General features: G+C 38.9%; 3 protein-coding genes across 6 annotated transcripts in view; all 3 read right to left on the reverse strand.

Moving 5' to 3' along the window:
- Window positions 1-118: 118 nt before the first annotated feature.
- Window positions 119-2610, reverse strand: srp14 (signal recognition particle 14). The gene is made up of 5 exons (XM_015042530.1): window positions 2477-2610; window positions 1057-1129; window positions 843-955; window positions 715-747; window positions 119-615 (listed from the first exon to the last, which is right to left on the reverse strand). Exons 1-5 carry the CDS (start codon window positions 2498-2500, stop codon window positions 526-528), a joined length of 333 nt encoding a protein of 110 aa, XP_014898016.1. The 5' UTR covers window positions 2501-2610; the 3' UTR covers window positions 119-525.
- A 1549-nt stretch (window positions 2611-4159) lies between these two features.
- pld4 (phospholipase D family member 4) lies at window positions 4160-8326 on the reverse strand. The gene is made up of 11 exons (XM_015042531.1): window positions 8236-8326; window positions 8056-8121; window positions 7815-7972; window positions 6599-6782; window positions 6398-6518; window positions 6183-6310; window positions 5896-6096; window positions 5658-5797; window positions 5417-5582; window positions 4579-4675; window positions 4160-4471 (listed from the first exon to the last, which is right to left on the reverse strand). The coding sequence occupies exons 2-11, from the start codon at window positions 8104-8106 to the stop codon at window positions 4266-4268; spliced, it is 1452 nt and encodes a 483-aa protein (XP_014898017.1). The 5' UTR covers window positions 8107-8121; window positions 8236-8326; the 3' UTR covers window positions 4160-4265.
- Window positions 8327-9599: 1273 nt separating this feature from the next.
- cep170ba (centrosomal protein 170Ba) overlaps window positions 9600-26332 on the reverse strand; it is a 24996-nt gene continuing 8263 nt past the window's right edge. Inside the window, exons 4-19 of one of the 4 annotated variants that reach the window (XM_015042533.1) lie at window positions 25111-25189; window positions 24426-24484; window positions 24067-24223; window positions 21113-21241; window positions 18740-19234; window positions 17811-18661; window positions 17451-17603; window positions 16264-16402; window positions 14551-16173; window positions 13437-13683; window positions 12748-12853; window positions 11999-12121; window positions 11828-11916; window positions 10759-10852; window positions 10330-10381; window positions 9600-10243 (exon numbers count right to left, since the gene is read on the reverse strand). In XM_015042533.1, the coding sequence (XP_014898019.1) occupies window positions 10011-10243; window positions 10330-10381; window positions 10759-10852; window positions 11828-11916; window positions 11999-12121; window positions 12748-12853; window positions 13437-13683; window positions 14551-16173; window positions 16264-16402; window positions 17451-17603; window positions 17811-18661; window positions 18740-19234; window positions 21113-21241; window positions 24067-24223; window positions 24426-24484; window positions 25111-25189 (4629 nt within the window). In that variant the 3' untranslated portion in view covers window positions 9600-10010. Of the gene's footprint in view, window positions 10244-10329; window positions 10382-10758; window positions 10853-11827; window positions 11917-11998; window positions 12122-12747; window positions 12854-13436; window positions 13684-14550; window positions 16174-16263; window positions 16403-17444; window positions 17604-17810; window positions 18662-18739; window positions 19235-21112; window positions 21242-24066; window positions 24224-24425; window positions 24485-25110; window positions 25190-26332 lie in introns of all 4 variants that reach the window. The other 3 variants (XM_015042534.1, XM_015042532.1, XM_015042535.1) reach the window with 3 other exon arrangements.

Consider the following 26332-nt stretch of genomic DNA (forward strand, 5'->3'; position numbering starts at 1 on the left):
TGGCCATGTAAATAGAAAGGGGAGCGTTTTACTAAAAATGAAACCTAAACATAAATTACGCTGAGCAATCACAAATTGATTCAACTATTTCTGGATGACTTTCAAATCCTCAAAAAGATTTTTTTTTTTTTCTAAATTAAAAAGCCAACCCTGCACAACATAAATAAGGATCAACAAGCAAAAATCAAAACCTGCCAAGAATTGGACTCTGTGGGGTTGGCCCCAGGGGAAGCAGGATTCAATAAAATGGTGACATGCTCCATGTTGTACAAGAAAATGAAAATCCTCAGGTCTTGTTCTTAATCACCAGATGACACTGAAAAGCCAGGCGATAAAGCATCACCATGTAAACAATGGCATCTTGTGTACATAGTCACCAGGATTCTGATTCTGAGGTTTGAGGTGAGCAGGAGGAGAGCTGAGTGGAGTTGGAGATCACATCATCACAAGGAGCTCCCCCTTACCGTCCCCTCAACCTGTAATGGACAGCTCAGCTAGCCACCGTTTCCATTAAAAGTCCATCGCTCATTGTGTGGCTTTGGTTTTCTTGCTCTTGCTTTTCTTATCTTTCTTCTTAAGACCGTCTATGTGAGCTCTTAGAAGATTGGAGTATGCCTGGAAAGGACGATACAGATGCAGATGGATGAATAATTAAAGATGTGAAAACAAAGGACTGGGTCTGTATTCAAAAAACACAAGATGAGCTCAACCTACCATCTGAAACTTGATTACTTCTTTGGTGCTGACCTAAAATTAGAGGAATATATGGTTCACCGATAGATCATACAGCAAAAATATAAAGAAAACTCGACTGAAAAACTGAGTTCAAAAAAGGAGCTCACCACTGTGCTAATTTTCTTCTTGCCATCAGATGCTCTGATGAGACACTTGTTATCAGCAGGTTCAAATGACTCCGGATGCCCTTTTTTGGGAACTGGTTTAGTTCTACCATCATCTAAAAGAATAATTTTTAAAAAAAATAATCCGGTTCTTAGAGGTTAAATGATGCAAATTAAACATGTATGTTTGTGATTTAGGTCAAACAGAATAACTTACACTTCTTTAGTGTGATGGCAACACTTCCTGATGTTCGACACTTCTGGAAGAGCCGAGTGAGCTCTGTGAGAAACTAATGAGAAAACAGTTTTGAGGTTTTTTTTTCTTCCCTTTAATCCGTACACTTTACAAAGTCAGGTGAGAAGAATATCGGTCATTTTGTCATTTTCGGTCAAGTTTGGCGATTGCGAAACCGACTTTCAGGTTTGAGAAGGAGTCGTCATCCATGGTGTGTGTGTGTGTGTTTTTTTTAAAAGGTGATTTTCTATAGTCTGTTCAAAATATACTGTCAGGAGATGCAGTTAAGAAACTCCAATAAATATTATCTACAGACACGGGTGTGGTTCATGCAGAATTATTTTGACTGGAACATGACACCATGAATCAACAGGTCTAGCCAAATCAATGACAATATGGTGCAATATAGGGTTATGAATTTAAAAATATTTTTTTCTGTTATATTTGAGATCTGAGTATTTCATGATGATTTATCTCCTGATTCCTGTAACATACTGGATATTCATTTTGGGTCGATTTTTACCTATCAATTATACCTTAGATACTGGACAAAAGCAGAAACCAGTTTATTTTACAGAAAGACACGAAGCTGAAGTTGCCCTCTGATAATGGCTTCCGATTGGGGAAATGGCTAAAAGGAGAAGCCACTTATTTTTCATCTTTGACATGTTCTAGTTTAAACGCTACAGTATTTAAACTCTTCAAACCTGGACTAGATGTTTTAGACTAATCGTATATATAAAACCAAGTTTGTAGTTTGTTAAGCCATTTGTTTTGTAGAAATTTAATAAAGGACAGTATTAGTCGGTCTTTTTAGCGTCTGAACCACATTAGAACTGCTCTAGCTAAAGAAAAAACTATATTACGAACTGAATTTTTTACAATAAGAAAGAAAGGCCTCAGAAAAGTCTGATAACTATTTTTATCCAAGGACTGACTGTATTTATATCATTCAGGTAATTTGCTAGCGTAAAACAGGTTGCAATGCTGACAAATGATACATCGAGACATGATATAAACTCACTTCATTTTCATTCGAACAATCTTAATAGAGAAAGTAAAAATATATTTTTAATTGGGAAAAAATACGTCAGGGCATTTCTTGAGACATACGTGGAGACATCGAATATACTACACGTCTGAGTTATATTACACATAAATTCAGGAATACAGCTTAAACATTACTGTTAGGCCACATCGAGAGTATTAAAAGCTTTTACAATGCAAACATGTGACGATATTTAAAGTCTCAACCAGTTCACTCAATCGTTAGCAGGCTGGCTAACATCACTAGCTCGAAATCTTGAGCCAACAAACGGCTAAAGAAGAGAGTATTTATGTACAGCAGTGAATTCATACGAACAGAGAAATACATTTCAGATAGTCTGTTTTATATTCTTACCGAATCATTCTCGAGTAACACCATAATTTCGACTTCTTCTGTGCTGTAGAGCTAACTCTCTCACTGTGAAGAGGCACACGTACTACAAGCTGAAGCTCCGCCCTGCGCCATTTCTTCAATGTCCCAGTACATCACAACACTGCCACCTACTGTCATGGATGACCAAATGCCTCTACGTTAGTTTACACACATTTTCATTTAGTTAAAAATACGACCATATTTTACCTCCAAAAAATATGGAGGTACTTGCATTAACCTACAGATTTAAAATGATAAAGGTTCAGTTGAAAAGATATAAAAATAATATCAAATATTTGTCAACAAATGAATAAAAAGATTTTTTTAAGTTATATAAATAAGAACACAAAAGGTATTTTTATTGTTAAACTTAGTTTGTTTTAGTATTAAGACCTAAAAATGGAATTCCTGTTGCTATCGTAGGGATGCTGACACTTGGTTGCTGAATTTTTAGCTTTTTTTATTTATTCATTTATTTTTTTGATCGCCTGCCTGCACCCAAGATTCATCAATTTTGGGTGTTAAGTCCTTTAGGACTCTGGAAATGTCCATGACCAGAATGTATGTGAAGAAAAAGCAACAAGAATTTGAGATCACTTGTATTTTGTATTAACCTTTTCTTTTAAACATAAAGTAACAGATTTGAAGTTTTGAAATTTATATTCTTTGTATAGCATCCCTCTTTGGTGCTCACAGAAAGCCCAGTAGCGTCTATAAGCAACTTAGTTTGCTTTTGATTTGTGCAAGAACCAAAATCAAAGACTATTTATTGTTCCTGTAAATCTGTGGTTCCATATTTATCATTCAGGAGTTCTTCCTAATGCACGTTCAGTGAATCCTTTTCTTTTTTTAAAAGATTGATTCTGACAAAACATTGCAGCAGTTTCTACCGTCTTTGTCACAAGCAGCAATCTTTGAAAAAAATATTTTATTCCCCAGACTTGTATCGGTCTTTTCTGGTATTTTCTTGAAGATTTTCATTATGCACACCTCCTAGAGGTATCTCTCTAGTATCTATCCTTACAAAAGATGCTGTCCGGGAATTGTTTCTATGTTGAGGAAGTCAATAAATCATACAGCAATACTGAGAAAAATATTTAAAAAGATTTTACAGTAGATACAGCTGAGTCAGTGTTGAATACAATACATGTTTGTGTTCTGCAGGAATAGCTATTTTTCACAATGTGCATATTTTCAATCTTTATACTATTGTGTTGTGTTTCTCTATAATTTCTCTGTAAAGGTAATTATAAAAAATGACACAAAATCGTATGTTACGCTAAGCAAAAGCTACAAAGACGTCATTCTCATAGCTGTAGCTGCGTCTATGAAGTTGTCTTCTCAAATTCAGGTTTAAATTCTGGCATTAACGTTTCATTTTTTGCAAATGTTAACAGCAGTCACACAGTAATAAGATATAAAGGCTATGATAAAGCTCCATCTATGCTTATTACACAAACAGCTAACTAATAACTTATACTCTAGCAGCTGAACTAGACTGAATGTGATATATTATTTCCATACATTGAGAAGCAAAGAAGCAATGCAGGTAAACGTACATAGAAATGACATTTACCTGCATTTCTGCATTAGAATCTTTAACTAAAGCATAGTTAAATATCAGCATAAAATAATGCTGATATTTTATATAATATCAGCATTATATAAAATGCTGATACTGAAAATGAAACAATGCAAAGCAACAGTTATGGTGGAAATGTTGCAATAAAAGCAAAATAAATTATTTGTAGTCGTTTGATAAAAACGTCAGTCATCTTGGTGACAGAGCACAGTCTGGGTTGTGGCCCAGATCTCTCAGGTGGACAGCGAATTCTGAGTGCCAGTCTCTGTTGAATACGTCCTTCAGCTGGTGGTACAGGGTCTTATTGTTCAATGCAGAGTGAGGAGTGTTCTGGGAAATGACCAGACTCACTCCAGCTGTGGTCAGAAAGTAGTCAGCCGCCCAGTTGGACGTACCTGTGTTGGAAAAGAGTGTTATTCGGTCAATTATTAACACAGTTTTTATTTAAAAAGCCCCCACTTCTTATTTTTAAACTCCTCAGTTGACATTAATATTGACTCACCTACGTATGCAACTTTATCAGTCACCATGTATTTATTATGATTGACTCTGGTGTATGGAATATCAGACTGATTTCCCACTGGGACGATGTAAAGTTTCTGAAACAACCAAAACAACAATAAGAACAGATGGCTTTTAGGAGAACTTTCCAGCATTGTGAAGAAGTATGTGCTCCCTAGAAAATACAAAATGCTATTTTAAACAATGATTTTATTTATTCAGGTAAAATAAATCCACCCAAACAAAAAAAAAAAAAAAAAAAAGTGTGAAAAAGTAATTGACCCCTAAACCTAACAACTGGCATTGCCAAAATAAATTTTTGTCTCCCTCTCTCTTTACTTTAATTCAGCCACATTGGAGGACTTTTCAGTATGAACAACATGTTCAAGGCCATGCTGCAGCATGTTAATGTTATTAAAATCTTTAAAATCTTAGGTCTTTCCAAAACCATCATATTTTAGGCCATAACATGTGGACTTTCTTTAACCTAAGGTCAAGATTCTCCTTAAGTAACCCCAAACAATCACACTACCACCACCATGTTGGCATGGTGTCCTGTGTTTGAAATGTCATTAGTTTTACACCAAATGTATTAGAAATCAGCTTCAAAAAAAAGTTCCACTTCTGTCTTTGTCTGTTGGAAATTGTGTTGTTTTTGGTCAGCTTTAGTTTTGGCTGTGAAATTCTCGCAAGGATGCACAGTTGTGTTAAAATATCTTTGATTATTTAAAGTGTAAGGGGGGGAAGCAACAACTGAAGAAATTTACAAAGGGAAAGTGCAATTTTACAGCACAATCACACATGCATAAAACAGACACATTCTTTCCATGTGGTCTCACTATTTGGATGCTGATGTGATGGAGAGGGTAATCCATTGAAGCCAAAGACAGAAGGAAGGGCAACATGGCTGGATCAGAATCACGTCCACAGCTGATCAACATCCTGACCTTCACTTTCCTTTCAAACACAGCCATCTTAATGGCATCATCAATAAACGGCCAGTATCTGGAAGGACACCAGAGTGAGGAACTCAAACAAAACCAGAACATTTTGAATGTTAAAACAAGACTTTGGGCTTACTTGTGAGGCTTTTCAAAACGAGTGGTGGGGAAATACTCCATGACAGCAACATCTACAAATCTGTCAGCCTGTGAGATGGAGGACAGTATCGCCTCCAGGTCCTGAGTCCTCGATGGAGGACAAAAGGATGGAGGAGAACCCTGGGATAGTACACAAAATCAAAAATAACACCAGAATCACCCGACCCTCTCTTTGGGGTGAAAAAATTAAAAGAAGAAATGAAACAAAGGCCACTCACAGCAATGTAAAGACTGCTGGAGATGTTATCCTCTTTTACCAGCAGAGGGTGCTGTTTGTTGATGTTAGTGGAATAATTTGCAGGCCAGGGTTGTGGCAGGGAGCTGTTGGGTTGCCCCATTACCCAATAGGACTGGAAGATCTTATAAAGGTCCATTGCAAGACTGGAACAATTATAGACCGCCACTCCCAGTTCCTTTACCTGCAGTCAAAGTGGGCAATTTATTTTGAAAGCAATTTAAATAGGAAGAATGTGAACTTAAGAATTATTGCCATGTGTAGTTTTACCTGGGTCAGAGCCCTCCAGTCCATGTTGGCACTTCCAATGAACACATGCTTCATGTCAACAATCCAGAACTTGGAGTGGAGGACGCCTGCCGTCAGGCGACCAAACTCTACTCTTCTCACCTGAACTCCTGCAGACAAAAGTCATCAAAACAGTTTGCCAGAAATATAATCGGCAATTCCTGGGAGAATTTAAAAGAAAAGAGTAACTATCAAACCTTTCTGTTTTAGGATCTTTAGATCTGTGGAGTTTGTTTTGACTGTGGGGACACTGCTCACCACGCGGACAGATATGTTCCTGGAGGGAAGTTCCCCAAGCGCTTGCAGGATGTCCCTTCCCTGTTTTCCACAAAACATTCAACATTCAAAGACTCAGACATTTTTGACAAATGTGAGCGATTTCCGAGTTAGGAACTCACAGCGATATCAGTGGAGGAGTTGACGTTGATGTCCTCCCCTGTTAACGTCCAGTAGAATGAGACTACATTCACGCTGTGTGATGCTCGAGAGATGAGGTCTTTCCAGGCTTGCTCCAGGGGGATCCCAAAAGTTGCATTGTTATCATATTTTAGATATAGAGGAATACTTTCCACAAGGGTCATGCTGCAGGGGAAAGCAGGCTATATATTAATAAAAATAATTATAATCCCATATAAAATATTTGTAACAGTTGAGCTTTTTCTTTGTGATAGACACAAAGCACTGCATAACTGGAAAATGAAAAAAAAAGTGTCTGAATGATGTGGTCATATTTGTTTTAAGACACTCTTAGGCTCACTAAAAGTCCTTCTCACTCCTCATAAAATTTTGTCATGTTGGGAGCTTTCTTGAGGCCTAAGGTGCTTTGCAAATAACTTTTAGGTTATCGCAGTAAAAGAAAATTCTTCTTCATTGCGAAGAAGAATTTTCAACAATGGCAAGAAGAGATCCATTGTTGAAAACTCACACTGCATATCACCATGAACGCACCATCCAATCGGTACAGCGTGGTGCTGGTAGGGTCATGTGAGAAAGTTGCAGAGATCAACAGCCCAGGTGGGAAAATCTTCTGGCAGGAAAATCTTTATCAGTCCACCAATCCACTGTCTACACTCGTGTAGGATAGGCAATAAGAAAACCCAAGAGTGGTCTCATTTAAAGTTTTAAATGAACATGCTGAAGGTCCTCTGACCAGATGAAGTCAAAATTAAACTTTTGACTTACAGGCTAAACACTACACATCATTGAAAACACAATTCCCACAGGGAATCCTGGCAGTGGATTCCCTGTGGAATCCAGTGCCAGGATTCCACAGAGAATCCTGTGGAATCCCTGGCACCTGGGAAGCTGGTTAGAGTCCTTCAACATTAGCTACCTGGGATTGGTTTGAATCAAAACACATTCATTTGTCAGAATGACCCAGCCAAATTGATCAACGTGGAAAGAAGAATGGCACGCCTTTTTTTTTTTTAGTATTTAGAAGAATTGACTCAGGAGGGCTTAAACCTACGCCAAACTTTTCAGACTTGAAATTGTCAAAATTTGAAAATCACTTTTCTTCCATTTCACAATTATGCTCCACTTTTTGTTCCACATAAAGTGGAATACATTCATAAAACCCTGTTCAAATAGTTTTGCAAGAAACAGGATTATTACCTGCACTGGTCAGTGAGGTTGAGCCCAGCACTGTCCTCAGGAAGAGTGTCATGGTTTTTAGGAGGTGTTGGTCTCTCCAACACAGCGATGGCAAGAATAACACCGAGCACAGTCAGACAGCCCAAAATCACAGCCAATGTCACACAGCTGGTCCTCCTCTGACAAAGATTAGCAGAAAGATTTTTTAGTAAAGAAAACAATGATCTCTCAGAGAAAAAATACATCTTGCGAGACAACTTACCCCTTTGTTTGAAACATAATTGTCATGAAGGCTTCTGTACATCGAGGTCATCTTTCCTTCGAGTCACTGGGTTTTTAAAAAAAAAAAAAAAAAAAAAACGTACTGGGTTTTTCTAGCTTTAAACAAAGTGTTTAACCTAATACAAGTTTTGTCTACGGTAATGCTAAAGAACAAACTCACTGGTTAACAGACCCAGCTTGTTTTTCACTTCTTTCTTCCCCTTCAGCTTGCAGCCACAGCTGAACTACATATCTCTGCTGTTTAATATAACTGAGCACACTTCCTGTTTTTACTTTCATTTCAGCTTTTCATACAGTTTGTGTGGCTCAGGAAATGAATAAATACACAAAGGGAAAAGAATACCCGACAGGTTTGCTGATTAAATTTATTTGAAATTACAAAAAAAAAAAATAAATAAAAAATCATTGAATAACTTATACAAACAATAACACATCAAAAAGTACCAGTAAATTACAACCAAACCATTTAGGATGGGGAAAAGAAACTCAATTTGACACAAGATTCATTTTCTCTGAAACTCTTGAGGGCAGGGGCACGAAAACAAGACATGGACTCTTCTCCATAAAGAAGAAGCAGCAGCAGATTTAGAAACAAAAACCCAACAGTAAATGCTTTCTTTGTTTGAATTTGTAAACAACTCTTCTACTGGCTGCATGAAACATGAGCCCACACAGCTGTACAGCAAGTTAGTTTCTTCCCAGTTACAGTCACCGACACATAGTGCATTGAGGAAAATAAAAGTTTTCCTTAAAATGTATAAAATAATAAATGGGAGGGAAAACATTCTACATTGGTGCAAAAATGGCAAGAGTGAGAGGTAATTTGTGGGACGTACAGATATGTTCAGACATCTAAACACTCAGCTTAATCATGGCTTACAGTTATGTAGTAATTTGTCAACTTGGATGCTAAAATTGCTCAATGGTGAACTATACAGACAGGGGTGGGATAATTATCCTCATCGCAGTCAGACATAAAATTTGATTTAGACAAACAAGAAATTACTTTTTTTTGATAATAATCTTTGGCCAAATCTATTTTTGAGAGAAAAAAAAATCATAAGTTTCAATGCCGCCTTTTTTTTCTTAAAGCAGGAATGTTAAAAAAAAACAACAAAAAAACAGGCTGCTTCTGTAATCACCACTTGCTTTGTTCAGCGAGGTGGTTTAACTGTAGTGGAGTTAGCTCCTCCTCCCATTCAGATTGCACATTCCTGATGGATTTCCAGCCTCGGTTGCAAGAAATAGCTTTAAGCTCCCAAATAAAGAGAAGATGACCAATGACAAAAAACACACCTAGTTGTGTTTAAGCAGCTGTGTAAAACAACATTCAACAGTCTGGCACAGGAGTGCTGCAAAGTCTCTCCAAAATGCCTGCAGTGTCATTCAAATAGCACAATTTATAAATAGCTTTTATAATCCTAAACAAATGTAGTCTAAGAAAAGGAATGTGGCACAAAAACAAAAAAAATGGGGGGAGGGAATGCATAAAAAAGAAATGTAATGCAGTTCTGACGACAACAATACAATAATATCTGAAAGTTTTATTCAAAAAATATGATTTGCAGCTAAACATAAATGCATTGATTTCCCTGAGATGATTATTCTCAGGCTGATTCTCAACTAAACTACATAGTTACATGTTTTTAAAATCATATGTATATTAAGTTATTTCATTGGTAAATAGAGAATAATCTGCAACACAGAATCAAGTATAACAATATGAGGCGAGAGTTACAGAAATGTCACGGAACTTCCTTAAATCACCACCTCATGTGGATCCTCCCCAAAAACTACACTTCAAAACATTGTGAGCTCACCACAACTTTATAAATCCACTCTCACTTCCTCTCAGTCGGGTTTCACTTGCACACAGCTGCTTCTGACCAGATGCAGCAAAAGTTGGTTAGTGTGTGTTTCTGTAGTTGGCAGACTTCAGACTAAATATCCCTGTCGCAGGTCATCTGGGGTCACAGCAGCCCTCCTGACGCTCTCGCTGGGCCTCGGCCCGCCGCCGCGTTTGGAGACGGAGTGGACTGTCCTCCAGTCCCGTGAGGACAAAGTTCTGGACGGCTGAACTTCAGTGGAAGAAGAGGAGGCAGCATCAGTAGCGGGCGGTGTAGTGGTAGCTTCACGTGTTCCACCGGGGTCCATGGCTGCGTTAATAACTGAAATAAGAAAAAAGAGAAAACTAAAATTTTAATTTTTGTACTAAAAATTCATAAGATTTAAGAAGAGAGATTTAGACACTCACCCTCAAGTTGGACCTGAACCCTCCTAAGTTCTTTCAAAATAGACACCATTTCCTGAAAAGCAGACATCTGACTAAGCTCAAGCGAACACTTTGAACCAACAAAAATGAGCAAGACTGGAAATGGAAAATAATAATAATAATAATAATAATAATAATAATAGTGGCTGCACAGTGGTGCAGTTGGTAGAGCTGTTGCCTTGCAGCAAGAAGGTTCTGGGTTCGATTCCCAGTCCCGGTCTTTCTGCCCCTAGGTTATGTGTGCATGGTTGTTTGTCTCTGTGTTGCCCTGTGACAGACTGGCGACCTGTCCAGGGTGACTCTGCCTCTCGCCCGGAACGATAGCTGGAGATAGGCACCAGCAACCCTCCCTCCCGACTGAGGGACAAGGGTGTAAAGAAATGGATGGATGGATGGAATAATAATACTAACCTTGTTGGAAATTCTGCCAACAGTAATGTCAGTGTCAGAGTTAATTCGAGCCTCAATGTCCTCAGAGATTTCCAATCTGTCCTGGAACAGAACCCTAAATATGACGATAAAGAGCAACGGTCAAAAAGCTGCTGTTAAGGGTTATTCTGTATTTATGTGACCAAAACAGTATTGGCAAAATCTGGATTGTGTTACAGGCTCAGAAATAAACCATAGTGTTACATTTAAATTATGACATGTTATGGAAAATGTTCACTGCCAGCCTCTGCTCCAAACTCGACACCTTCAATTTTGGAAGAGATCTGCTGCTATATCTCCAGATAAAAATCTAATGGTTAGACAAAACAAATGTGGAGCCATTTGGCCAAAAATAGTACTTGAGGGCACCATGAAGAAGTTTTCAAGCCTAAGATAATTGTGTCAATTGGCATAGAACTGTGGTGGTAGCATCATGCTAATGTTTCACTGTTAGTGGTGCTGGTGTGTTGCAAAAAAATAAGGGAAAAAAATAATGAAGACAGAACTCCTTTAAATTCTCATACTTCACCACAGAGCAACAACCAGGAGTTCCCAAATTACAATAACCCCAACCACATCAAACATGGTTTTAGAAAGGATGAAAGTGGCTACCATTAAGATTGTGGATAGGCTATGACTTCAACACAATTAAAAGATCCATGGTCTATGTTTAAAAGCAGGATTAGTCCCAGAAATTTGCTGATGGCTGAAAAACATGCAGCTATGAGAGAAATAGAATAGCAGGTATAAGCAGGTATTTAACTGTGCATCATATTATTAAATGATAGTTGTATATTGTTCTACCATGCAAAAAAGAATCACACACCCCTGAGGTTAGGTTATAAAATTAAAAGGGCATTCATGCCCAATAAGTGTAAGCAGAGTTTTCAAATTTGCTATGTAACAAGAAGACGGTTTCATTCATTTCCCTCTTATCCAAATGCCATGTAAGCCAAGTAGCTCATTTTAATTACGCAAGATTCAATATTCAATGCAAACACTAAGTTGAAGTCAGTTTAAGCATGCAGGGAGTCTTTTCTTCAGATCTTACTTGATCTTCTCAGCGAGTTGCTCTGTGTTTTCTCTAATGGCTGCTGTGACTTGATACACAGGATTCAACGTCAAGCTGTCCACATTGACCTACAGAAAAGGAAAATGCAGTCATTGCAGAGCAAAAGGTTTAAAAACCCAAGATGAAAGGCAGCTCATCATTATGTCAAACCTCTTTTCTGTTTTGAGCAGATTGTCTGGAGCTCTGTTCAAGGTCGCCTGATCCCCGGTCAGAGTCTTTGTTTGGTGCAGAACTTTGTTGGTGGCTTACCTCAGGCTCTGAGACATAAGGAACCTTGGAGAGCAATAAGAGTTTGACATCAAGTCTCACTGGTAAGACAAATCAATAGATTAAACTCGAGGCTCATTCAGTTCAGAGTTATCCAGCTACGCCAGGTGTTATGGATGTACTAATCAAGCTACTTTTCCAACTTTTCTCTGTCTATAAATTAATCACTAAATGGCATGTTCGTTGATGCTGAAAACAACCTTAAAAATGTTACATGGATTCTGATCATTAAAAAAAATGGAATAAGAAAACTAGATATTGGTATCAGCTGCTCAACCCGATCGTTGTATCACTGAGATTTTAGTAGACCATATTCATTTATTTTCTCCCCCTTGAAGTAGTCAAGACAGAAATAATGTAAAAAAAAATATATATATATAAACAAATAAAAAGAGGTAAAAAGAAAATCTCCACACTTAAGTTGAATTTATAGACATGTAAAGTTATTCAAATTAGGGAAAGATTTCAAAGAGTTATGAAAGCAATAATGTTTGTATCTTCACATTTGTAAACTACAGATTAAATCATAACATATATAAAAACATTTTTCACTGCATCATTGAAAACTGAACAACTAGTGCTGTTTATAATGCAAAAAAGTTGAAAGTCAGTGTGCTGCACATGTGATGTACCCGTTTATTGCTCTCCGCTTCAGGTGTTTGTGCTTCACCTTCTCCTGCTACATCATGGATCTCTCTGGCTAAAATAGCCAAGTCTTTGGCCAAGTCTTGACTCAACCTTACATTTAGAAAGACAGAAGCAGAAAAAACATTAAAGCAGTCATGTCATGAAATAAGTGGGGAGAAGTTCGTATTGTTTTTGAAGTCAAGTTGACCTCACAGTCACTGGAAAAGATAAGATGTCTGAGATGAAGCTGTTATCTGCACAGCAGCCAAAGCAATTATACTGTTTTTTTATGTTCTCAGCTCATTTTGTGAAAGTGTAGGACGATCTGTTGTTGTACAGCTCAATTTACATCTCTTTGGCTCCATAATAAAAGTATGTAGATATTTATTTTACCGTAAAGGTAAACTGCAACTTGCTCTGTTGCAAAGGCCAAATGGTTCATGTAGATGTGGATGTTTTACATCAAACCAGAGTATAGTTCAATGTCCAGTTAAATTTGTAATATTGGTCAGCTACAGATTTACAAAATATGCCTACAATGTAATTACATTTTGAAAAAAATAAAATATCGGTCAATGTGTGAATCTCTGCATTTTTCTCCAGCTTTATCAAGCATAAGTGTAATTTTAAAGAATTTAAAGAACATTTCTGTTTGGTTTAAAGATGCAAGTTTTGGGTTTGCTATATTTCCTACCGAGCAATCTCAGCACTGTGATTGGTCCAGTTATGGAAAGCTTCTCCTTCATGGCTCTCATCCTCGGAGTTTCTGCTGCGGGGTTTCGGATGCTGGGCGATCACTGGCTGGGGTCGAGACTGACTGCGTGGACCATGAGAAGCTGAGGAAGGTTGGGAGCGTTTGTGTTTAAGATTGCTCCAGTTTGATTCATACTCTTCATCTGAGGTAGAGGTATAGTCAGAGCCCTTGTGTCGCCTCCTAGAGCCTTGCCGTTGTGAGTTGGTTAGAGTTATCCAAAACCAGGACAAAGAAGTGGGGAAAAGGAGAGAAACGAGAGTGCAATGAAGGAACACCTTTGAAAAACACACCACCATGTACTTCAGAGAGGAGTCACCAAAATATTTCCCAGAGCAAGAGGCAGAAAAGATGCTGCAGAAGTCCTAATCTCCACATCTACTACTTTAGTGACTTTCTAAGGTGCCCAAATTGTGTATAACCAAAGACTTCCACAGTTTCTGAAAACCCATTAGTAAAAACTCTTACATATCCCAAGAAACCTTTAATTTAATATAGTTCAGAACAAGAATGGCAACATGGCTGAAATGCTTGAACAACTGTATGCAATAGTTTTAAGTAACACTATATAATAACCCAGAGCAGATAAGAAATAAATGTTCCATGAATACTTTGCAGTTAGTGTTTTAGATGTTAGTAAAATGCCCAAAACAGTTCCCATCATAAATGCCTTTCCACTAACATAAATCACAAATGAATATATAGAGTACTGCACATTTTTCATGTAATATTTTTCATCCAAATGTGGATCAGTTAGTAATACTTAGCTCAGGTTATATAAATACAACATTTAATTTACATATGAATATAGGGAATAATGTCTGTAATACAAATAATTTTATATTCTCCATTATCTTTTTTCCATCCTTTTCCAGACATTGGAATTAGCCAAATCAATTCCATGTTTTCCCAAAACCATGATGGAACCTGATTAATGTGTCAAAGATGTCACCCTAACTGAGACTTTACTCTGCTTTGAGTCGAGACAAAATTCTCCCATTTAACTTCATCTCTTAATTCAGTCAAACAGGACCATATATGACTGTGGTCTACTTACTTGCTGTGCTGCTGGTATATTTGGCAGAGCTCGAGCGTGTGCGAGTAACCGGGGTTTTGTTGAGCGCTGGCTTCTGTGGCCTTTCTGTAGGTTTTGGTCCAGCAGAAGAGATCCGTTGACTGGAGCTGCTGCTCTGATCTGTGCTGCGGGTGGAAAAGTTCGTGCTCCTGCTTGTCCACTGGGGGGCGGAAGAAGCTTCTGAGTCACTGGGTGCATTGAATGAACCCGCACGCCTACGAGGCATGGCCAGCATATCCAGTCTAGAGAGTTTCTTGGCTTCCTGATGTTGCTTTGTGGAGGACTCTTGCGCTACTCTCTCAGTTTCTGTACCTTCATTGTCAGAGGACTCTCCCAGGCGAGCTCGTCGGAGCATGGAGGCCCTGGTGGGTCTTGGGGCCGACAAGCTGTTGGCACGGCTTAACACCTGAGACACTTTGGAGGACTTGCCGTCCTCCTTCTGAAGAGGCACCGTGTATTTGTAGTGGGTTTGGTTGTTGCTGCTTTCCTGATCGGAGTAAGGTAAGCTGGGAGGATCATCACTCAGGTCTGTGGAGCCGTGTTTGCCCACACTACGTCTCAGTCCAACATGCCTCCTGATGTGTTCCGGCTTGTTTTCACCATTTGAACCATAAGAGCGTTGCTTTTCAGTTTGATTATTCGTCTCTTGATTAGGATTAATCAAGAGATTAATCTTGATTAATCTATGAAGGTTACCAGCTGATGCTTTTTTAATAAATGTGTGTGTTTTGATTTTATTGCTGTGCTGGCTGACAGTGCTGGAAGTATCCACATCAGAGTCTCCTGACAGAGAGTCCATTATGGGGGACGGAGTAGTCACTGGTGGTCCTGTTTGGAGTTTGGCCTCCAGAACAGCCAGAACATCCTCCGTCTGTTTGAGGTAAGCATGAGTGTCCTGACTGCCGCTCCCCTGGAATACCTCGGCACCTGGCTCTGTCTGAACTGGCAGACTAGAAATGTTTGGCAGTCTGGGATTACTGGGCCTCTCTTTGGTGAAGCTTTCCTGTCTGATCAACGACGGAGCTGCAGCTTCTTTACCTTCTGGACTCTCTGTCCTCTGGTCCAATGTGGGAGCAGAAGCAATGTGCTTCATGCCAGAGTTCTGAATGCCTTTCTGCTTAGTTAGAGTGGCTGATGAGATGATTCTAGAAACAGACTTCCTCTCAGCCTTAGGAGTGCTGATTTTAAAGCCTCCCTGCTGCGATCTGGACTCCTCCTCTGACCCGATATAAAAAGATGTGGACTTAAAAGGAACCCTAAGTTTGTCTTCATTCTGCTTGTCTTCTGCATCAAACAGCTGCCTCCTACTCTGCTCTACAATGGATCCATCATCTGATTTGCTGGCGTCACTCAGGCTGTCAGGCTCCACGTCATCCTGTACACTTAACCTATGAACATTGTCGTCAGGCGTTGGGGTTGTTGAGGTAGTTTCCTCTAAATCGAACGTTGTGCTGGGGTTGTAATGAACATGGATGCTGGGAGTCGGAATGTCACTCTCGTCTCCGTGTGGTACAGGCGGAAGGATGCGTCTAGACTTTGGACCATCGGCACCCGAATGGTCCTGATGTTGACTGACTGTGTTCTTGTGAATGACTGTACCCCGTGCTGTAGCGAACACAAATATTAAATATCGTTCATATTCATCAGTGTGCCTCATTATAATTTCAAATACTCATTTCTCTTCAGGTGGCTTACCCCCTCCTGGTGACTCCATCTGGGTCAACATGTCAAAGAGGCCAGACGAAGGTCCAGATTCTGTGAAGCTGTCTGCTAAGCTGGCCCAACGAGACATCCACTTAGGAGCCCCTTGTACCATGGCACCTGCTGGCTGAACCTGTGTAAAAACACACAACTTATTCAACGTGTTTAAATATTCCAATATTTGCAGTTACAATAAAACACACTAGGAGAATTAATGTGTTAGATATGTATCACAACAGCTACAAAATAAGTTAAAATTTGGTTAAAAAGAGAAAAACCAAAACAGAAAAGTACCTAGAGCCTCAAGCAGACAATAAAAGGAATCAGAATAGAAACACCTATAATAGAGTATAGATCAAGAAGCCAAATCAAGACCTCATTGTTAATTAATTTCTCGGACATAGAGATGCACTGAGAAATCAGCTGGTGACTGAAATTAAACTGTTTTACACTTTCTCTTATGGACCTAAAATCTGACCTATTTAAAATCAATAAAAGAGCAATATCTAACAGCTTGGAGGTTGTCCCGACAACATTATTCATTACATCAGCTGTGAGAGAGCTGAAAATGTAATATTTAGCCATTTTCAGTACCGGAAAGGTGCACTTTTGGAAAAGTTCAGAAAATAACAAGCTGACATTTTTTAAAGCAAAAATTTTGTTTTATCATTTTAAGTACCGGCAATTCAAATGTATTTGACACAAAACTAAAGAGTAAGGACCTAATATCAAGTGAGATGATACATTAGTAGTGTATGTGATAGGACCTACAATGCGTCTTGTAAATGAGTAAATGCTGTAACTCTTTTCAGACGGGTTGTTTAAAAAGGTACATTTGTTTCATAACCTGGAGGATTTTACTGTATTTGTAGATATATTTGTAGTAATGCGCAGAGACATCATATCCAAGTAACTTTGGGTTATTTTTGAGAAATTTGGTTTCTTTTAATTATGGGCATTTTACTGCAAAGACAGTTAAAGTTTTTATCAGGCCAAGTTCACTTTAACTTTTTGTAGTTCCCTAACACAAATCAGCATATCAGAGTTTTATAAAATCTATTGTCTGAAATCGGTCAAAAAATCTCTAACCAGTGCATCTCTATTCAAAATATTGATTAGATTTAATGAATCAAGAATTTGTCAGTCCCAGTCCCAGCCGAAGCAGATGAAGTTACCTTTACCAGACTATGTCCCTGCTCTGGAGTTGGAATACCCTCACCACAGCTACTCTGCCTATACTCCTCCCTGCCCTGATCAGTAACAGGCCTAAATGCAGAGGATGCTTCTGCTTCAGCCTGGCTCATTTGCTCTGGGCTCTCAACAACACCAAACACCTGTCAGGAACAAAGCATTGCACAGATGAAGATGAAGCTGCAAACATTTCAAGCTCACATAAGATGATTGCTGGCGAACAATTCAGGATACTTCTCTTCAGAAACTATCCTGAAGAGAGGATACTTCAGTTCAAGCGACATTCGGTGAACTTTAGCCATGAAGAACTTTTCTGTGCCATGGAAAATAAGTACGACGGAGAAACTTGCCTGGTCAATCTTGCTGCGTGCCTCTTCCAGCTCCTTATCTTGAACATCTGCTTCAATAGTGTAAGTTCCCGCATCACTCAGACTGTCGTCCTCCTCATTTCTGGGGCTTCTGACTTCCACATTTTGAGCAGGTGTGACAGAGGTTCTTAGGGGAGCAGGTGTGTGAATAGGGGAGGACGTCTGTGGGTGGAGATGTCCATCAGATGGAGGGGGGCTCGCCTGGCTCTGTTTAGACTGTGAAACAACTCCTTGCGCTGCTTTAGGAGAAGATTTTTCTTTCTGCTTGAGTAATTCAGCATTAAACTCCTTCGCAAGCTTGGACCTCCGACCGACGCTGCTAAAGGGTCTTACAGAAACAGAAGAAGAAGAGCGAGAGGAAAAGCTGGTGCTGATCCTTTCATCTGTCTTTTCCCGTCGTAGAGAACCAGCTCTTTGAAACCCTGAAGAATCAGACCCTTTCAGTGGAATAGTGAAACGCTGGGTTGGTGGAGTGGTGAAGGACGAAGATGAGACATTTCTCTCTGTATTTGGGCTTGAGCTCTTTTGCTCCTGCTGGATCCGGGGATTTGAGGGCTCAGGTGGGCCGGCGGTATGTGTGAAAGACTGAGAGCGCTTCTTTCTCGAGTTATCGTCAAAGAACTCGATGACAAAGGCTTGTTTTGCTTCTGCTTTGCCATGGAGGGAAAGAGACTGGGATTCTGGTGGAGAGGAAGACAGAGGTTCCTCTGACCCTGGAGAAGTCATTGAGGTTTTAGGTGAACTGTGCAACACATATTGGGTTTTGGATTGTAGGGACTCATTTGCGTTGACTGGCTCAGATTCAGCAGGAGAGCCGTTCTCGTAGCAGTTCACTGAGGACAGATAGAAATGCTTAAGTAAGACAATTATCATTCAATATCAAATTTATCAGAAGTTTATAGAGGACTTACCATCCCTTATTTTCAGATCTGATGAGTGACTGTTTGTGCTGTACATATTTTCACCCTTTGACTTTCTCCTCATCATGCTTGCATTGCTTTGGACCAGCCAATCAGCTACTTTGCTCTCTGCTGACATCACCTCTGTAGGAGTGGGAGGGGTCTCGGGGGAAGTTTGCTTACGCTGCTGGCGAAGGGCAAACTTGGTCACATGGTCTTTGATCTTCAGTTTACCTGGACTGCATTCGTCAAACTCGATGGTGAAAGAGGCGTGGCTCTGGACCACCGGAGGCGTGGGTGTGGAGGGGACAAACTGTGTGGGATCTGAGGTATCCTTTGTCGGAACCTCGTGAACCTGTGTGTCTGGGCTTTTTGCAGATTTCTGCTGGAATTCCTTTGTTGGGATCTCAAAGTAGCTGGGCTCTCGACGGAAGGAGAACATGGCCTTGGCCTGAGTGTCTGACTGAGAACGGTTCACCTCATGTCTTGGGCCATCTTTAGCAGGCTCTGTTGCAATAAAGGGATAAAAAGACAAAGTGATAAATCTGTCTATGTTACTTGGACAAACTGAGAGGGAAATCTTAAAGAGAATAGAAATAAAAGTTAAATTTGACCCTTTTATTTGGAATGAGTGTGGATGTATTCCTAAAATAACAATTCAACCTAAACATATGTATAGCTGAAAAACATATCACAACATAAGCGTTTCATATCAGTCAATATCAATAATTATTGACTCGCTTTTTGTTTTAAATATCATAAGTACAGTCATACTGGTGGTGTGACTTTTTCTGTTTTATCCTCAGGTTTCACTCCATGCCGTTTTTTATTTTAAAGCAGTTGTGAGGCACAGTGGCAAAACCTGAAACTGCTGCTGCGTAAGTTACTCAACAGGTTATTGCAGTTGATGCCACCAACCTTACTTAGCTGACAGTCAGAGTTTGAATAGCTAGAGTCTTTCCTTTGCCTACATCTCCCAGAATGCCATACGATTCTGAATCGGAGTTCAGTGAAATTAATGAACATTCTATCAGACGTATTATCTTTTGATTAGATGATGTGTCTATCTCAATATGTGTTGTTATTAATTTATTGTCCAGTCCTACCGAAACCAAACATTTAAATTACCTTGTAACTGTTAGTTAATGTCATTGTAATCAATGAACCAAATACCAAATGATCCAGCTGTTAATATGAGAAAACAAAATCAATCAGCTGGTCTTAGTTCCTGGTTAGACATTGCCAAATATCACTTCAGGAGCTCAGAGTTCACAGCAGGTTAGCTGAGCGGTACTAATCCGTTTCACTCTGGGCAACACAAGGGGAACAATGACCCTTCCCCCCTTCACCAGCTTAAAGGGTCATAATCCATCACGAGGCGAGCAGGCAGTCAGTGCCCATCGCCATGGCGAACACCTCCTAACTGTCAGCCAGCAACATGCCCGAGGCTTAAAACCATCCACCTCTCAATGACAAGCACGGAGCATCACATGGCACCAACTCATAGCTGTGATGAGTTGTATATACAGTATATACAGTGGATATTAAACTTAGAAAAAACAGAGTTAACTAAACTGTTAAAATATGAGGTTATTGAGATGTAAAACAACAGCAGCACAATTCTTTTAAAACTATCATCACAAATTTATCTTTTACAGTTCAACTGTCTATAATCTTATCTTTTTTTTTTCATTTTAGTTTTCTTGTGAGAATTAACTTTATTAAATCACATCTCGCCATAGTCTGATAAATATCTGCTCAATGCATCCAGAAGAAGTCATCACTATGACCAAACAATGAATGAATGGACATTAAAGCACACCCTGAAAAGTTACTTTTTGGAAGTAAAAGATTTTTGTTCAACGCAATGTTAAAAATAAAACAGCTGCCATCGCCTACAAAGTTCAACTGCCCTAGTTAGATTTCACCAAATAGGAGAAATAAATATTAAATATATAAACCGTTGGACAGAATCATATGTAAACAGTCATTCATAATTGCTGAAACAATGGATGTTTCTCCCAAAAATTGGTAAAAAAATAAAAATAAAAATCCAGGAATAAACTGGTTGAGGAGGCTACAGAGAGAACAACTGCAGCACCTAAACAACTGCTGAGACTGGTCATGTTCTAAATGTGAAATCAGTCTCTAATATTCTTAATAGGTCTGAACTAAGAAGCATGGTAAAACAGAAGCCATTAATGTACCATAAAAACATCCATATCTGGCTAAAATGTATCAAAACCTTGTAGAAGACACCACTATAATCCGATGAAACCACAATTCCAAGTATAAACCACTTTATTTTTGACCCCAAACCTTCAGATATCTACTAGAAATATGAGATTTATGTCCACTGTACAAACATAAAATGCATTTTCTGACCTGAAGCCTCATCTTCTGGCATTTTTCCTCCTCTGTTCTGCTTTGTGTTGGCTTGTTCCTCATCTTCCCCCCACCAGGAAGGTTGGCCATATAGAGGAGTGGGCTTAGATATTGGAGAATCTGTAAGAGCTGGAAGAAAAATCATGTATACTCAGATTCAGTACATATGCCCGAGTATGTACTCAGGCATATATACTAACACAGGAGAACAACAGATATTTGTTCATTTTTTTATTATTATTATTATAATGAGAGAAACTAAAATCTGTATTGAGAAACTGTTTAGCTGCACTATAAGAATTGCAGCACTACACTTCTTGCAGCACTTAGTTTTGTCGCACATTCCCATGATTTAAAGGGGTTAAACTGCTGTACCAGCAGTATCATGCAGACCACCTAATCTAATCCATCTCATGAGATGACAGCATAGTTAATCCTAATCTTCCATGAAAAGAAAAGAAAAAAATTACAGAACATAAAAACATAATAAATCAAGGCGTCTTGTAGATACAGACACTCTAATCCATGCAGTTTAAACTCTTATTATTGCAGCACAAAGAAGAGTTTTCCTGCTTTGGTGTTGCCATGTAACCTGGCAAACTTCCACTCACATTCCAGCATGCCCATAATGGATTAATCAGATAATCCAAGAGCTGCTTTTATGGTGTGATAGATAGGACCAAACAGCCTGTTTAGAGGTTTAATATGGCTCCACAAACACAGGCATTAGAAACACTTTTCCACTGTTGCCTTGGATACATGCAATAAGATGTAAACACGGTGACAAGGGAAGAACAGGGGCATGTTACCAATTCCTTTCCTCTTACTCAGTCCTCTCGTTTTAGCTCAAGAAAACATGCACGAGCACAGCAAAGTGCCCTCTGCTGAGTTATGATGAGATTATTAAAGAAAATAATTTATGAAAGAAGAAAATAAACTTATAAAGCACATCTTTACACATAAACATGAGACGCTTTTTAAGTCGAAACTCCATACTTTTAAAGACTCAAGTTTCCAGAGTTCTCAGTCCTTTTCAAACCTCTTTTTAAAATGTATTAATCCAAAACATTCCTATGTATTCTTTGTAAAACCATTTCTACTTTCAATAAGGAAGGTACAAAAATCAGAGCTAAGAAAGGTACGAAGGAAAAACAAATGTACTTAAAAGGTTAGACGGATCAACAGATAGACAAGTGATCGAATAGATGGCTGGACTGATTAATGACTGAATAAAAAATTGATGGACAGAAGTATAGATGGACAAAGGGTTGATTGGACAGATGGATACAGCAAACAAACAGACAAAATGGATGGATGGAAAAAGGGAGGGATGGGCAGAAGGGCAGATGGACAAAAATATGGACGGATGGATAGATTGAATAAGGGAGGCATGGACAGATGGACAAACAAATGGCCAGACAAATAAATGGATGGATGTGCAGAAAGATGGACAGAAAGATGAATGGATTGTCAGAAGGATGCTTGCATACTTTAAGATAGAATAAAGTCTGAAAAGAAATTCTTAATACTCTATGTTCTCTGTGCTTTCTAGACCTGAAAAAAAAAACTCAACAACATACAAATGACATAATTTTTCAAAGAGCAAGCTCAGTTACTCCTAAATAGATGGTTTTCTATAATTAAAGTTTATTGCATCAGAGTACACTCAGGATATCTCATGCTCTTTCTCTTAAACACTAAACTGCCCCAAACCATTTTGGGGTAAAGTAGGCCTGACTGAACCACAAGCACTGTACAGCTGGAACGTCCTGCCCTGCAGCAGCTGGAGGTTTGGATCCCCTCCACATCCTGCAAGGAAAAAAGGAGTACCAACACGCTGAAGAAAAAATACAATAGCTCTTTCAGTAGTGGAGAAAGCCAGATTAACACATTCAATCCACAGTAGGAAAAAAAAAATGTAGGGTAACTTCATCTGAAGAGAATGAGTTTGCATAAAAGTCAACAGTGATATGAAAAGCAGGTTTCATGCTAAAGAGGCCTTTCTACACATGCACCCACACAAACACACTGCCTATCAACAAAGGTAGGAGCTAAGTTGCTACTGCAACTTTAGCTTTAGCTTCTCAGGCAAGCTTTGAAACGGCATCCTTATCTTATTGTGTCAGTACACACAGAAAGACAGGCGAAGGTTAGTTTGGTTATCTGTCTTTTGAGAGCTGGCTCACAACAGCAAAATAAATAGCTGACTGCAATCTGTAACTGTATGAACCAACAAACTTAAAGGTGAAAAAGTTCAGAGTTTGAAATGATTTGTTTCTAGAAGAGCCTGAGGCTCCAGTAGAAAAAAAAAATCTATTTTAAGCATAAGTGGAAGTTTTTCCCACCACATTCAAAGGGCGTAAAGCTAAATAAACCACAACTGCAATAGTTGAGTCAGTGTGAATGAAACTCATTCACAAAGTGCTTCCACTGAGCAGACAGTGGTCTCACTTTCCTTGATGTCAACACTGTAAAACAGGATTAAACGAGTAAATCTAAGAGCAGAACGCGAGAGAGTTCAAATATAGGCTTTCACCTCCAGATCTTCCACAACAACAAGAACCAGTCATCTCTGCTGGCACCCCAACTCTAGTTAGCAGCCAGGCATGCCTGAGAGAGATAAGGACGCTTGTCCTCAACTCCAAACTCACTCATCCTGCCAGGCCGGGGATGTCAAGATCGATTCCTTTGCAGACACCACAGGATTGTTGCTTCAGCCTCTCTCTTAACATGCCGTCCTAATCTCACGCCAGGGAAGCTCTTAATAAAAAAAGCCTCCACTGCTCCATCAGGGGATCTCTAACCAAAGCTGACCGGCACATGGAGGCTCACTAAGACTTCCTCTTTCCTTGTGTGAGAACAGGACATTCAAATCTATTTAAGGTAGAACTGTTCTACTCAATAGTTTAAGCAAAAAGCTTTCTCACAAGCATATATCTGCTGTTATGGTTTACCTGTGAGTGACTGGGCCTTACGCTCAGACTTGTCCTGCAGTTTGACATTAGAAACAGTATCTTTGTTCTTCTCCGAGCTCTCAAGTTGCTGTTTTTCCTTCGACTTGGCTTCCAGAGATTTTATGCCGAGCTGCAGCTGGCTGGTGTACTTCTCGTGCTGCAAAAACAGACAACAGGCAGGCAGGATATGAGAAACCTCTGGCTAACAATCAGCACAGATGTGAACTGCTCTTATACATAAGGAAGGATATCCAACAGGAACTAGCTTAATTTAAACACTTAGAACTAAGTGAATACATTGAGCATTTCCAACAGACCACTCAAAGACAGAGAAGAGACAGGATGTCAGTATTTCTTACTTTCAGAGCTTCCTCTGGGACCTTGTGTTGACTCTTCTCCAAGATATACACATGGACATGTGCAGAGCAAGTTAAAGTACTATTTTTTTTTTTTATCAGTGCAACAGTTTATAATCTAGAGAAGCAGATACAACCAACAAACTCCAAACTTGTTGCCTAAATTTAGCCTGATATGCCAAGAGTAGAAGATTCTGCACAATTGCAGCCAGCCAGAGATTTGTAGAAAAACAGTTGGAACTTTTGCTAAATTAAAAAGAAAATATGAACATATTAATCACAATGGATTGCTACAGATTAGATCATTAATAGGATGAAGACGCCTTGACTGAATTAAAGTATCTGTCTGGAATAGATCATTGTAATTTGCTCACTGACAACACATACTGTGTTCTGAACTGCATTGATAAGCATATTTAAATCCATCTTCTTTTTTCATTATCTTAACTAAATTTACCCACTCATGAGTTTCCCCGAGTGTCAAAGGGCGCTTCAACTTTTGGCCATAATCAAAAAGTTTTGAACGTACTGCATTAATCCACCCAGAGAATTAATGCATAGGAAGAAGGAAAAAAATATTAAACATATTTTCTCATTGTAACTACAGAGGAAAGCCTATGAGGCAGGATTAACCCAACAGCAGCAGAATGTGAGCCACCTGTGAATGAAATGAATGGAAAAAGGATATCATAACCGAAGCGAATAACGTCGGACAGCTTCAGGGTGATGTAAGTCTGGTCCGGGATCCTCAAGTCATTCACAAACGTCTGCAAGACAAAAATCAATCCATTTTATAGTGACTCGCAAAAATATTTACAAACTTTTCTTCTCTTAAAGTCTCTTAAAAATTTAAGAGAATTTTATTGGAAGAAAAACTCATTTCAAAACTTTTACACAAATGCAAATCTGATAAGTGTTTAGTGTATGTATTCAGCCCCCTTTACTCAGATACCCAGAATATAAAATCTAATGCAAACAAGTTCCATAAGAAAATCATCCAAACTTGTGTGGGCTACAAGCAGAAACACTGAGTGTGGAAGAAAACTAACGCATCATTAACGCATTATGTTTTATCCTCACAATGAAACATAGTGGAAGCATCATGCTGAGGCGATGATAGGAAGAAATAGGGTGGAATGAAAAATTGTTCATTAGATGCTTTTGATAAAAAAATGTTTAGCCTTTTTGTCAGTTTATGTTGTCTTGGATTTACGTTGATTTAGTAAAATTATTTAAAGGTTTATTGTTGGTATTAACCAGAAAACAGCCACTGGATACTGTTTACAAGCTTCGTTGCAACACACACACAGACTGCATAACACCTGCGTGTGTTCTCATGTTGCTACAGTATCGTAGGTCCAGCCCTAACCTGAATAGAGCAAGTCCATGCACATTTTCTGCTGTATAAATGCAGCTATGTTGTGACAACACTTAAAAAACTAATTCAGGCTCAGATTCATTTACTTTTTCACCCCATGGCTGTCTGACTGGGTATTTCCAAATCAGACTGTGGTGCATGGCATGAGCTAGACTGAACCAATTCAGATGGCAAAGGAGGGTGGGACTAAAACTAAGCAAACTTTAGCTCACTTGCTTTGATGTAGTAGCTTAAAAAGTCAGATAATCATTCACATACTTAATATTGTCCATCAAAGGGTGGTGATCAGAATAAAAAAATGACTCCCCATTTTTAAGACTGGTGAAGCAGTTGCTCCACTTCCTCAATGAGGTGTCCTTTATACGCTACAGTATAAAGGACTGACACAAAGGCAACACACCTATAATTTTTATTTGGAAAACATATTAAAAACCAAACAACTTTGTGTTGGTCAGCTGGATAAAATCCAAATAGAAAAAGTAGCAAGTGGTTGTGAAAAAGTTAAAAACTTATGGGAAAAAAAAAAAAAAAA

Source organism: Poecilia latipinna, unplaced genomic scaffold (genome assembly GCF_001443285.1).
Source record: "Poecilia latipinna isolate Pla-1442-1.1 unplaced genomic scaffold, P_latipinna-1.0 Scaffold594, whole genome shotgun sequence".
In the NCBI taxonomy this organism is placed as follows: domain Eukaryota; kingdom Metazoa; phylum Chordata; class Actinopteri; order Cyprinodontiformes; family Poeciliidae; genus Poecilia; species Poecilia latipinna.